General features: G+C 40.1%; 2 protein-coding genes across 2 annotated transcripts; one reads left to right on the plus strand and one right to left on the minus strand.

The window, feature by feature from the left end:
- Positions 1–181: 181 nt before the first annotated feature.
- On the plus strand, positions 182–13,527 carry CAPZA1 (capping actin protein of muscle Z-line subunit alpha 1). Its single transcript, XM_064498224.1, has 10 exons — positions 182–282; positions 6,312–6,375; positions 6,625–6,676; positions 7,522–7,585; positions 8,912–9,118; positions 9,546–9,625; positions 10,044–10,122; positions 10,633–10,704; positions 11,323–11,385; positions 11,948–13,527. Exons 1-10 carry the CDS (start codon positions 244–246, stop codon positions 12,086–12,088), a joined length of 861 nt encoding a protein of 286 aa, XP_064354294.1. The 5' UTR covers positions 182–243; the 3' UTR covers positions 12,089–13,527.
- On the minus strand, positions 2,150–6,313 carry LOC112990210 (bifunctional apoptosis regulator-like). The gene has a single exon (XM_064498222.1). It carries the CDS (start codon positions 5,586–5,588, stop codon positions 4,362–4,364), a length of 1,227 nt encoding a protein of 408 aa, XP_064354292.1. The 5' UTR covers positions 5,589–6,313; the 3' UTR covers positions 2,150–4,361.

Here is a 13,527-nt window from a genome sequence, read left to right on the forward strand (position 1 = left end):
CCCCAGCCCCAGGGCTGCCCCTCGGCCCCGGCGGCCCCGGCCGCGGGCGGCCACCGGCCCCCGCGCTGCCCGCGCTGCCCTCCACGGCCCCGGCGGCTCTGCCCGCTGCCAACATGGCGGCCCCAGCGGCGTCTGACCGCAGCCAACATGGCGCAGGCGGCGCTTCCGGCCCCGCCCCGGCTCCGCCGCGCGCCGCTCCCGGCATGCTGCGCGCGGGGCCGGTCCGGTCCCAGGGCTGCCAAAATGGCCGACTTCGAGGAGCGGGTGTCGGACGAGGAGAAGGTAGGACGGGTCGTGCCGCGCCGCCCCCTGCCCTGCCCTGCCCCGCCCCGTCCCGGCGGCGCCCCGCAGCCTCCCCGCAGGGTGCCGCCGGGAGGGAGGGCGGCCGCCGGGACGAGGGCGCCGGTGCGCGGCGGGCCCGGCCGGGCCCGGCCCAGCCGCCGCCTGCCCGGGGCCGGGAGAGCTGCGGGGCGGCCCGCGCCGGGGCTGAGCGATCCAGGCGGGGGTGAAGCGCTCGCTTTTCAGCGCGGCATCTCGTTGCTTAGCCCTAGCGGAGGGGTCTCCCCGCGGTGCTGTGCGGGAAAGCAGCATCCGCTGCTCTTCGGCTTTCTTGGCTTCTGCTACATCAACAACAAAGTTCGCGGCCCCTTAGAGACACGTCGGGGAGTCTGCTCAGCTCCGGATCGCGAGGACCTTCAAAACGTGTCTTCTGGCTTTCTGCTTGTCCCGGTCGCTGCTATTGACTTTGCTGTGGATTGTAAAAATTGTACTGGATGGTGGGGACTAAGGAATAAATACAGAAACACATTATTTTAGAAACTGGGGAAACAGATTATTCCTCTTGCATAGGGATAGGAAAGAATCCCAGTCTTACAGGCAGCGCTAGGGTTTATGTAACAAATGAAGGAATAGCCTTTTCTGTAAGTCCGCAGACACAAGATGCGTACAAGTGATGGGTAACAAAAAATTCTGAAGTTACTCTTCTTTAAATCACAAAAACACGTATAGCTTTTTGCTTTCTTAATGTTCTGAAGCATCTCATCAAGACTCAAAGGTCTTCAAGGATCATGTGAGACTGAAGTCTACTTTCATTTGCCTTTCAAACTGCCAATTTCAGCTTCATTGTAGTGACATTCCTCATGAAGGAACCACATAGAGCCTCAGGGTGCAATTCCTCCATTAATATTTCTGCAGGTATGGAACTAGGTCCGTACTATGGTTATGTACCTGGTCACCTTAAAACTAATATGGTACAGGAGTCGTATTTGTTTTGAAAATATTTCTGCTCTCCTTAAGCTAGTAATTATTCATCTTCAGCTGGCCAGGCAAGTTCCTGGTGTGTTTCACTGTAAAATAAGAGACTATCTTAGCCATGTTACTGCAGAAAGCAATTCATCAGTCTTGCTTTTCACTGGAAGGACCTAAATGTTCACAGGAGGCAAGGAATAACATTTATGTTAGCCATCATGCTGCATGATCCAATTTTTAATCAATATTTATAGCTTAGTCTGTATTAGCTAAGTAACTGAAGATTTAGCTTAGCATGTTCTTATGATACAATCCAACACTGTAGTTAGACTCTAAATGTTAGTTAAGAGCATGTGAGCACTATTTGAAATAAGTTTTGCAGAACAGAATTCCTTTGGTCTTTAGCACATAACTGAAATTTATTCAATGCTGTGTAAAATGTGTATTTTATCTGTTGTCATTTAGCTGAAGTTCATTCTGATTTCAGCTACTGAAATTGTAGTCAACATTGCATTTGATATGAAAATGAAAACAAAAGTAAGGATTTATCATGCTGGGGGTTATGCTGGTACAGATTTTGAGAATGAGATAGAGATGAAATAAGTTGCCTTTGGTAATGTGGCAAGTCGTTAACAGAACTAGAACTGGAGTCCCTGTTTGTAGGCTATGTCTAAACTATGCTCTTAACTTAGTTAATTTGGTCTGAGAATGAGAGTCTGTGCTGCAAGAACCTGGGGTCACTAGGCCTTTCTTTCCCCTCTTCCCCTTACATTCACTTGAAGTCTACAACTCTTTCAAAGCTACCTATGGGAAGACTTGTCCTTCTTCAGGAAAAGGCCCACAGAACTATATGTGCCCAAAGACTTTATTTGGCAGAACAGATGGGATTTTGCTTGAAACTGGAGCCTGTGTTCTTCTTCATGTCTGTGCTGAGGCAACCTAGTGTGAATTTAAAGTAGTTTCATGCTCAGCACAGATAGAAAGGGATGCTCTCCAGCAGGATTCTGAAAAAAAGTCTTGCAGCAAAGATTTTTCTAGTATCCATTTAATAATCATTCAGACAAGTCTACAACTGTTTTACATTTCCTTTAAGTCTCGAGTTTGCCAGTGCTTTAAGAAAAAGCAAAGAAACCAACAATCACAACAAAATGAAGTGTTCTTCCCTTCTACAAGTGTCAGTTCTCTATTCTCTGTAGGCGTATTTCGGTAAACTAAGGACATGTGCTAGTTCAAGGCCTAGCGGAAGGCATCTTATTGCCTACGTAAGTTGTTTCTGCTGCCATTTTGCTGGCTTGAACTAATGATCGAGTAGCTTCCCTATTAGATACTTTCCCCATTTTAGAAAAAGGAAGCTACTTTTTGCTAGCATACTGCAGAGCTACCCAAAATGGTAATGATGAGCCAGGAAATAGGTCAGCTTGCAGAAAGTCTTTTCATGCTTCTGCAAGTGAACATCCTGCCAGCGTGCTGACACCACTTTGAAACAAATAAACTCTGAAAATGATAAGGAACAACAATTCAAATGCTTGACATTAATCACTTTACTCTATACAGTCTGTTTCTGGCACTGCACTTTTGATTTCCGTAGTTTGACTTAAAGGCATTGTGTTTTATCGCTCCAAAAGAGAGGCAGGTCTGGTGATACTTTATAGAACTGACCAACTTTCACTTGCAGTGTTTGCTTTGTTCATGTCTTTTTGTGATGTTTGTTTGAAATATGGAGCCCTTATGGTGTTGATTTGATTTCACTCATCTTCCCAAGGTGGAAGAATTTCTGGAAGACTGTAGAAACCTTTTCTGCAAGATTTGAAACACATTGTTATTAAGAGGGTGTTTCAATCAAACTGTTGACCTAGAAGTCAATCTATTAAACAAGTAGTCTCCTTTATGAGGATTCCATGTACAGAACTATTCTGCAGCTGCAACACTGTTGCATAAATACAGAGACTGTAAGTTTTATGGCTTTTGGGGGCCTTATTTTTTCTGTATGTTGATTTAGGCAGCTTGTAAAAGGGAGTCTGCTCAGCTGGGCAGTTAATTTGCAGAATGTATTCTAGTGCAGTCCTCCCATTGAAATGGATCTGGGCATAAAATAATACATGAGCTCGGAGTACTGTATTTGTAAAGGCTTTAATACTGAGTTGGATATGCCTGTACTAGCGCTTACACTTGTGCTTTCTTAGAAAAGATAGATATGATAGATCTTTCAACCATTTAGGGCTGTCTCTCAGCAGAGACCACAAACAATATAAAGTAGCAGTGTCTCTCTTTATTACTATTATGTTATCTTAGTCACTATCTAAGCTTCTGATAGTGAAATTTAACAAGACTATGGAAACAATGTCACTATTTAAATAACTGTAATTGGTACACACTTTTCAAACTCCAAGAGCTACATTTTTACCATTGCTGTATACTTACCAAGCTTATCTAAAAGCAGAACATCAGGAGAAAATGGTCTGACGTTTCATAATGCATCAACTACAGTAACTACTTTTTTAGTTTATTGTTCACTTGTATTGCATTTTAAGGCATAAAGGATGTACATACTTTTTTTAAAAAATAGGTGCTAATTTGGAAAATGATCTATTTTTATCTGAAGCTCAATCCAGCTAAGATAGAGTTGCTATTTGATACTGTTATAATGGAATAAGCCAGTACATCTTTTGCTTGGAAAGATGCATACTTCCTTTCATAGCTTGCTTTTTAAATTATGATGTGACAAATCATAAACAACTATTTTTAATTAAAACCTGGAAGACTGAGAGGAACAAGTACATTTTGTATCATTCTAAGTGAGAGGTTTAATTTTATGACATATCCTGTCTCCAGTCTTGTCCATGAGGATTTTATTCCCTTAGGTGCTGTAAAAGGCATAAAAGACTTGATTATTAATACTAAATAAAGGGTTGTTGTTTTGGTAAATAGTTTGAACAGAATCAATACCTAGGGCCCCTGAATTCTAATAACACAAAACATATATATTGGTTTTTAGAACACAGTGCATTTTTATTCTCTTTAAAAGAGAATGGGTTTTCTTGTTCCAGCTTCAGAGTTCAAAACATTTAGGTATTTTCCTTACAGTTGGCCTTCTCAGATATTTATTGCATTACTTACATTTCCAAATCCCGTAGTTTTTTCACTATTTTCTGAAAGTTTATGACTGGACTACAGTACAATTTCCAATAAAATACATACTTCCAGATAAACGAAGGAATAAGATGCCACAGAATGGCCCCCAGTAATCCTTGAGTGGACACGTGCCAGAAGTGCTTGCATGCTCTGCACGGAATAGTTTGCAATTCTTTTCTTGACCAGAGATTCCAAACGGACAGTAGTTCTAGAAGAGAGAGTAGCATGGCATTGATAACAAGAAACCATGATGTCCAGTAATGAATCCCTAGCCAGCTCCAGGCAAATTCAGCAACTAATGGATAAGCCAAGGTGAGCTTAAACAGAAGTTTTCTCCATTGCTTCCAAGTAGGAGGTTTAAGATCTGAAAGTTTCTTGTGTGCATCCACTCCATGTTCTTGCACAGGACATACCGTATGGATGAAAGGCAGAAATGTTTCTGTGTAATCAAAATAGTATATATACAATATCCCAAGTCTTGGAGAGGTGCTTAATGCATGCAGGAGGAACAGCGATGGCTTGGGTTTTGCAGCCTGGTATTCCCAAAGACCGTAATGTTGCTTTTCATGTTGCAGATTCTTTAATTCCACCAGAAAAGTTTCTTTATGGCTACTGTTAGCTAGACTGTAGTTTGTGCTCTCTGCAGGACAAGGAGACTTCAGGTGAGCAAGAGGATCCTGCACTGGGTGTTTGTTCTCAATCCATAGATGAATGCGTAGAATGTTACTTACAGCAACTAGAGAGGTCAAAATCCCCAAGAATAGCCAGCCCCACTGCTGGCTAACTTTCTGACCATTCCCATGCTTATGAAAGACATTGTGGGCTGTATCACTCCTCTTCCTAGCCATGCCTCTTTCTACAGTGTTATTGGGAGACAAAGTTTCCATCGCTTGGTGGAGCATAGGACTAATCTGTGAAGGATCTCCTGGTTCCTGTCGAGGTTCTGATGGTCTGCATTCCAGAGCGTGATTTTCCTTGGAGTTCATCCGCCATAAGCTTAGGCATGGCTGGCAGGTGTTGTCTCCACTGCTCAGGGTGTTAGAAGTGACCAGGACTGCACTACAAGAGGAGCAAGGAAAATCATCTGCTGACTTTTGGAGGTTTCTGGAGGCACCATCCGTTCCTGTTGACTTGTCAGATTCATTTTGAAGCTTTCCATCACCTTCCACGTTTCTGTCATTTTCCATCTGTTTCCTTTGCATCTCCATACTGCCCTCTGCACTCTGAGTACATCACTGTCTTTTCAAAGGCTGTGAAACATAATTAACTCAGAAAGCAGTCCCATGGTAGTTCATATAATTGATTTACTGTTCTGTTTCTAGAGGGATCAACTCCTCAGTCTTCACACGCTGTTTGCTGCTAGTCAGTGGCATCTCCTTCAGCCAGTCATCAGCGTCAAATGAGTTGCATCACAGGGAATCAATGAGTCTCACAATGTGTTAGACACTCCTTAGCTACCTGGTTGTGCTGTAGGCTGCCATCTAGTTACAGTGTGATTTACCACAGGGGCTTCTTATTCCTTATATATCTTGACACAGATTTCTGCTTACTAACAGGGATTGGAAAAAGCCACTGTTTAGTAATGTCAACAAGAAAAGTGGCTAGCCAGCATTCATGTCCTTAAAAAAAAATCTAGTGCTGTGCAGTACTAGAACAGTTCACATTTTTACAGCTGCCCATGTTAAGTTTGCACTTCTTGCTGAGTGTATTTAGAGTTGTTCTGCTCAGTTGCACTGAAAAACCTGGTCTTCTATGAGACCATTCTCATTTTGAAAATGCATGCCTCAGTCTTTCCCTAAATCTAGCACTCCCTCTTACTGTCCAAGTTGGTTTTGTCAGTGAATTGCTTCAATGTAGGTTGTAGCTGTTGTTACCATTTGTAATTGGTCTTTTCTCTCAAGTTTGTTAATTACTCTTCTGCTTTATTGTAGGTGCGCATAGCTGCAAAATTCATCACTCATGCACCCCCTGGAGAATTTAATGAAGTATTCAATGGTAAGTAAACAAAGAAGAATGATCAGCTGGGTTTTCTTCATGTTTCACTTGTTATGGAAGTTTATAGCTATGTCATATACTCTTTAAGGCCAGCAAATATAAATGAGGAAAAGTATACTGTCATTCTATGACTCTTAATGAAATTTAAATTAATCATTTTAATGGGTGTATTTGTACAGCTAAAGATGAAATGCAAGAGAAACATTTGATCAAGAAAATTCAGTAATCTGGACATTTTTTTTCCTCCAGATGTCAGGTTATTGCTTAGCAATGACAATCTTCTCAGGGAAGGAGCAGCACAGTAAGTACTATTTTTCAAAATATTGTTTCAAATGTATGTCAAATTAGCATCTTAAACACGTTTTCTTAATTCATCACAGAATTATGAGTATAAGTCATTTGTGGTGTTGAAAAAAGTCTACTGTAACTTCTCCCTCTACAAAATATAATGAAAGACATGGCAGATTCTTTTTAAAAGGCCAGAATTGGAATTCATGCTGTAGAGGCCATATAAAACTGACAGGAAGGTACTCTGCTAAAACATTCAACTGGAGCAGGAATGTCTGATCTTGGTGAAGCAAGTGAAATAATTTGTAAGGCAAGTGAAGCCTGAAATACTGAGCAGTCCTAAGCCAGAGGTTTTTTGTTTCACTTTTAAGAACTACCCTCAAAAAAAATGCTTTCAAACTATCTTGTTAACCTACTTAGTCTCATCAGAAGGCACCTAAAGGTTATGCATACAAGCTTTTTGATGCCAAGGTTTGCTTGCTTTGAGCTTTGACATGTCAGTCAGCAGGTTTTTACAACAGAAAGTTGTCATAAATTAGTCAACTCATATTTGTTTACCATTCTGCTAAGTTGTAGCTTGTGTGCTCCTGTTTTGCCTTGGACTGCTCATATTCTGTTAGGCACAGTTCTTCCTCTGAACTCTGTATTTTCCTGATCATTACTAAATAAACCTTGCTTTAGACTTTTTATAGCTATCACTAATAAAAAATTGAAAAATTTTGTAAGTCCTAGTGTGTATTGTCTGCAAAACTATTAAATTGGACATTTTTCCTGTAGTTTAAGTCCCACTATATACTTATTCCCAAGTGAAAAATAACTGTGTACAGTTACAGCTCATGTTCTTTCAATTCTTAACAGTGCGTTTGCACAGTATAACATGGATCAGTTCACTCCGGTGAAGATAGAAGGGTATGATGATCAGGTACGAAAGGCTTTTTGTGTTTTGTACAGTCTAGGGGTTTGTATTACTGCACTGTGCAAAAGTAATAAATACTTTGTTTCTTAAAGATCTTGCAAGTTGTGGGTAGGATGAAGCTAGTCATCTCTCCTCCCCCCTGCCATCTTTATATTACCAAATTTTTGTCCTTATAAAAGACGTATAGGTGGATTGTTCCCTTAAAGCTTTGTCTGTTACTAACTGGTAACTCTAATTTATTGTTCCTTAAGTAAAGGATGCTGAAGTCATTGAGATTCTAGTTAGAGTTTGAATGATTAAAGACTGCTGTTCATTTAAAGTTCATTTACAAATCCTTATGTTACTGCATGCTCACAGTTCCTACTGAAATCAATAGTGAATTCTTAATAGTATTTGTCCACTGTCTTCATTTTTAACCATCCCCAGTTACCCTAAATGTGTATCTTTGATTATAGAAGTCTAATACTATCCAATCTACACCAATTTTTGCATTTCCCTTTGTAATGCCTCTTATAAAGAGACAAGCTGGAGAACAACTGTCTTTCCAGAACGGCCCAGGTTTTTCTTTAACTTCTTGATGACTACACACAAGTATGACATTTTACAGGGAATAAAAAGACCTAGTTTTTTTGACAGCAAGTTCTACAGAGGATAGAAAGCTGGCTTGGCCATCTGTTCTATCCTCTGAGCACAGTACTGACCTAGCTTTTACTAGCATCCCAGATATGTTCAAAGGAAGCAGATGTTGCAAGAGCTCTGTCCATAGAAATAACTTTGACAAGAAAAAGTTGCTGTATAGCCTGCAAGGCGGAGAAAAAATAATTAAAAACAAATCAGTGTTTGGGAAGCCAGAGAAATCTTGTAAGCAAGACAAGAAGATAGAATGTATTGTGCTGCTCTGCGTGCTCTCGCTTGTGTATATTAGAAGTAGCCGCATCTACATATCCTCTTGACTGGAAGGAAAGCTGTTGCAACATAGAACACTACAGTAAACGGTAAATCCCAGAGAAAGATTCTTTGTTTCCTCTAGAAATGTGGAAAGAACAGGGCAAGATGTAACTTTTTAAAAACAGAACCACCTGTTTATATTGTAACTTTAAGCTAAATATATACAACACTACTGTAGTAGCCATTTCTGGAACAGAAGACTAAGTGCAATATTACTGTGAAGAGCCACAACCATTCTGCCCTTAATTGAGATTACTGCTGAAGGTCCTTGTTTCTTTACAAGATATTAGAGCTCAATGAAATAATCCATTAGTCAGGGAGAAACCCAAAACACCACATTTATAGCAGCATAAGAGCTTCTTAATTTCCACTCTTATTTTCCAGGTCTTAATCACAGAACATGGCGATTTGGGCAATGGCAGATTTTTAGACCCAAGAAACAAGCTTTCTTTTAAGTTTGATCATTTAAGGAAAGAAGCAAGTGACCCCCAGCCTGAGGACACAGAAGCAGCTTTAAAACCATGGAGAGATGCTTGTGACAGTGCATTGAGAGCATACGTGAAAGATCACTACCCCAATGGCTTCTGTACTGTTGAGTATCCATCTTGTTTCATTGAAAGCTTTGCTTCCTGTCAATCGATACCTTAAAGGGACTTTGTATTGAGCAGTGCTGTTTGAATTGTCCGCCTTCACTAGTGTCTGTATTGTTTTTCCTAATTTTGGAATAATGAGTTCCAGAAAGGGTGCAAATATATTGATATGCACACAGTGGTAAAGGCTTATTGGGCCTTGTTTGCTCATAGGCATGGCTGCACCTTAATATCTGCAGTTAAGGAAAAGGAGGCATAATTTGCACATACATGCAAGTAGAAGTATTGGGCAAGTTAGCTAGTGGTATGCATGCCCAGTGACATAGCACAACACCAAGCCTCCACAATGCTGTCAAAAACAGAAAATAGCTCTCCTCAGCTCTTGTGGTATGTATCACAGAACCTGTTTTAACTTTTTCTAAATACAGGTTTATGGTAAATCTATAGATGGTCAGCAGACAATTATTGCCTGTATTGAGAGCCACCAGTTCCAGCCCAAAAACTTTTGGTAAGACTATTTAAACATACTGTATTTTCTTCCTTTCCTAGACCTCAAACACAAACTCTTCCTCTATCTGGCTCTGACAGTCTGAAAGCCAGGTAGTCTTGGGCTTCCCAATCAGTTCTACTTCCTGTGGTCCATTAAAGGCTCCAGTATAGCTCAGTGACCTATCCAGAGAGAAAAGCATTAGCAAAGCTGGATAGTTATCCCCTTACATATTCCTGAGCAAAAGTGCACCAGAGCCAGTGTGAAGCTTCATTGTTTTGAACTGTGCCTCAGGAATGGAATTCAGTGCCATAAGGCACTTTAACGTTGAACACAAAGCAATAGGAAGATGACAGAAACAACATGCTCTTGTTGATTTGGCTCTTTTTGTTGTTAGAGCTTCTTGTAAATACAGGCTTCATGGTGTGATTGTTTTTAGGAACGGTCGTTGGAGATCAGAATGGAAGTTTACCATCACACCACCAACAGCTCAGGTGGCTGCTGTGCTCAAGATCCAGGTGAGTTACGCTGCCTGGCAATAACTAGAAGCTGCATTGCTGCTTCTCTTATACTGATATTTTTGACTCAAAAATGAAATGCTGAAATACAGCTAAGATGTCCTTTTAGAACCAAGATGCTATTAATCTATACAAATAAAGACATTTATTCTTAAAACTTTAGCGTCTTAAACATTGCCTAAAGTCTGGCCTGTGGTTTAATACGTAGCATTACCCTATATGCCTCCAAGTCTGCTTCGCTTTATAGGGCTAAAAACTATACCGTGAATTCTTTTATAATTGCTCTTATTTCAACTCTAGGCGTTTACTGCATTAACATAATCTTGAACAGGCTTGAACAGGCTTGACAAAGAATGAAACCTTTTAGAAAATCCATCCTGCTTTTAGTCTCCACGTAAGCAGAGAAGACTGGCACAACAATGCTGTTGTGCCATTCTGGTAGCATTTGGGGGCTCTAGGGTTTATAAAATGAGTGTTAATGATAACCTGTATTTGTCTGTCCTTGTTCAGGTTCATTATTATGAAGATGGTAATGTTCAACTGGTTAGTCATAAAGATATCCAGGACTCTGTACAGGTTTCAGTAAGTATGATACAAGATTTTTTTTATAATAAAGCAACTATTTTTCTTAAACATCTCACCAGATGTACACTTCTATGACTACACTCTTGACTCTCTAAAAAACTAATGTAATTTTAGGGTGAGCAGTCTGTGTAGCTGTAGTGTTCAGAGTCACATGGGAAACAGGTTCCTCTCTTGCTTAAAATTAGACTGTGTTAAATATTCATTCACTATTGGTCAGCTTATCATGGAAACATCAGTTAAAGAGGAACAGGATATGCCTTTTCATCTACATGCAAAGGAAAAATAGTATGAACAGTGCACTGAGCAATTAGTCCTATAGTGACAGTAGAGGGAGCAATAGTCACAAAATCCCTAATCTATATCAGTGAAGGTCTGCTTTCCTTTTGCTCACACTAGGGCACAGCCCTGTTTCAGTTTGGAGCCTAAGTCCTAGCTAATACATACTTCTGTCTTGTCCACTGAGTCACATCCATAATAACTAAAAGGAACCTGCCAGAAACAGAAGGTGAAAGCTGCTGATACTGTGCACTTCATGTGTGCACAGCATGTCACTTAACTATACTGAGTAACTTATATTTTTAATATATTAAAACATTTTTCCCATTTGCTCTGTAGAGTGATGTCCAGACAGCTAAGGAATTTATTAAGATAATAGAAAATGCAGAAAACGAGTACCAGGTAAGATCAGATATTGTTAAAAATAAGCATGATGGAATCATGTCCATTTACAGTTAATGGAAACATGACTACTAATTCTGTTTTTAACTTAATATTGTATTGACTGTAAGAATTACTTAGGAAAGAGCAGTTGTATTTGTTGACAGTATAGTATTGAAGCTGTATGCTGCTAATAATCAAAGCTTGCCATAGTTATTTTAAAGCATTACAAACTATGTCTGGAACAAGCATGGAAGGGGTGTGGGTGAGTCTAAATACTTTCCTTTGTCACAGCTGAAAAATATTAACAAAAAATGTGTGACAGCTTTTTACATTGTCCCAGCCTGCATGCAAGAAGGAGACTTGGTGCAAATAAGTCAGTTAAACTCTTCTGTGAATGTAGCGATTCCTCCTTAGGTGTCTAACAGAAACCCTTGTGCACACACATACTGGTGATTTTGCATTATTAATTAGTTGGTAGTATGCCTTCCCCTTATAGAAAGGGTTGTGTGGCTTTAACACCAAGTCATGCTTTTTCAGAGTATTCTGTTACTACTATAACTGAACCTGCTTGCCATTACAGACAGCAATCAGTGAAAACTACCAGACTATGTCAGACACCACATTCAAAGCCTTACGCCGGCAGTTACCTGTCACCCGCACCAAGATCGACTGGAACAAAATCCTCAGCTACAAGATTGGCAAAGAAATGCAGAATGCTTAATGCAGAAATTATGAGATTATGAAGTGTTTTGTGCAAAAAGAACACAAAAAGAAATGTGATCTTATGCCAAGTAGATGGTTTCTAAACCAGTGCAGCATTTTTTCTAGGGCTTTCAAAGTTAACAGGTTTTCTAGCCTCAGAGAACTGTGGAACAAATAGCATTGTCTTTGTGTTTTGTGTTCCCTGCCATATAAACTTCCTATTGTGACTGCATTTACTGGTAGGTCATTTTAATTGAGCCACATTCATGGTTCAGAAGTATAGCTGTTTTCAATCACTATAATTGTACCGGTTGGAAAACTTCCTAGCTGCAAAAGCCCTATAATAAATACAGCCAAGGGTGTAGAGCATTCCTTTCACCCATATACAGCACTCCAGGTACTCCAGTAGGTTTGTCAAATCTGCCAACAGCTCAAGGCGCTATGCTGCAAGATATAATAAATGCAAAAGACAGTAAGTTCTCCCATGTATCCTTACTACTGACCTCCACAAAGCAAAAAGCCTGTAGGCTTAGATTTTACTATGTGAAATGAGTTTACAAGATCCCCTACAGAAATCCCTACACAGCCAGCTCTTCCAGGGATGTAGCTTTTTTTTAATCTGAAGATTTGAGCCATGTTTCCTGTAAGTGAACATTTTTGCTGTCCCCTCCCTCATGTATGTGCGGTTATCAGACATCTGCATTTTTATAGAACTAAGGTTTTTGTTGGATGGATCACTGCTGATCCCTTTAGTCTGAATGGAGATTAAAAATGCAAATGTCTACAGAATAATAGGTATGTTGTGCTTTAATGCTTTGTGGCAGGTTCCTAGAATTTGTATCACAGGTGTATGAATGGATAGTGTACAAAATGATAAATAAACTTGCACCAAAGTGAGAGAAAAAAAACTTTCCATTTTGTCTCTATTGTGGCCAGTTTCTTCTTACACTTAATGGGGACGTTGGGCTTAATCTCTCCACTGCACTCTAAAAGCTCGTTCTAGGTTACTTTGTTTTCCTGTAAAAATCAAAAGTAGCAGTCCCAAGCAGCTTCCTTTAACAGGAGGTTGGAAGGGCATGTGAATACTTTCTCAGTCAGAACTCTGAACATAGATTCACTGTAAAATGAAGCCCCTGTAGTTAATTCACTTTGCTTTGTTTACACTTGTTTCTCACTTGGCCTTTTTGCAGGTGTTTTTTTTTTAATTGGCTGGTGTCTTCCTATTTTTACATACACAAGGAAAGGGGTTGGGAAGATAGGGGTGGGACTGCTTGTGCATTACACTTTAGGTTTTGCACAGTAATACCATAATGTAAGTGTCAGTGTTCTATCCTGTGTGAGAAATTTTGTCCAAATAAAATATATTTGTATTTGCTGTTAAGACTGACCATTCATCCTACAGGCATCCTCTGTATCAAGTAGTCTAGTAGAAATACACCAGTCTTTGTTTTAAAGCCA

The sequence above is a fragment of the Dromaius novaehollandiae genome, chromosome 27, assembly GCF_036370855.1.
Source record: "Dromaius novaehollandiae isolate bDroNov1 chromosome 27, bDroNov1.hap1, whole genome shotgun sequence".
In the NCBI taxonomy this organism is placed as follows: Eukaryota; Metazoa; Chordata; class Aves; order Casuariiformes; family Dromaiidae; genus Dromaius; species Dromaius novaehollandiae.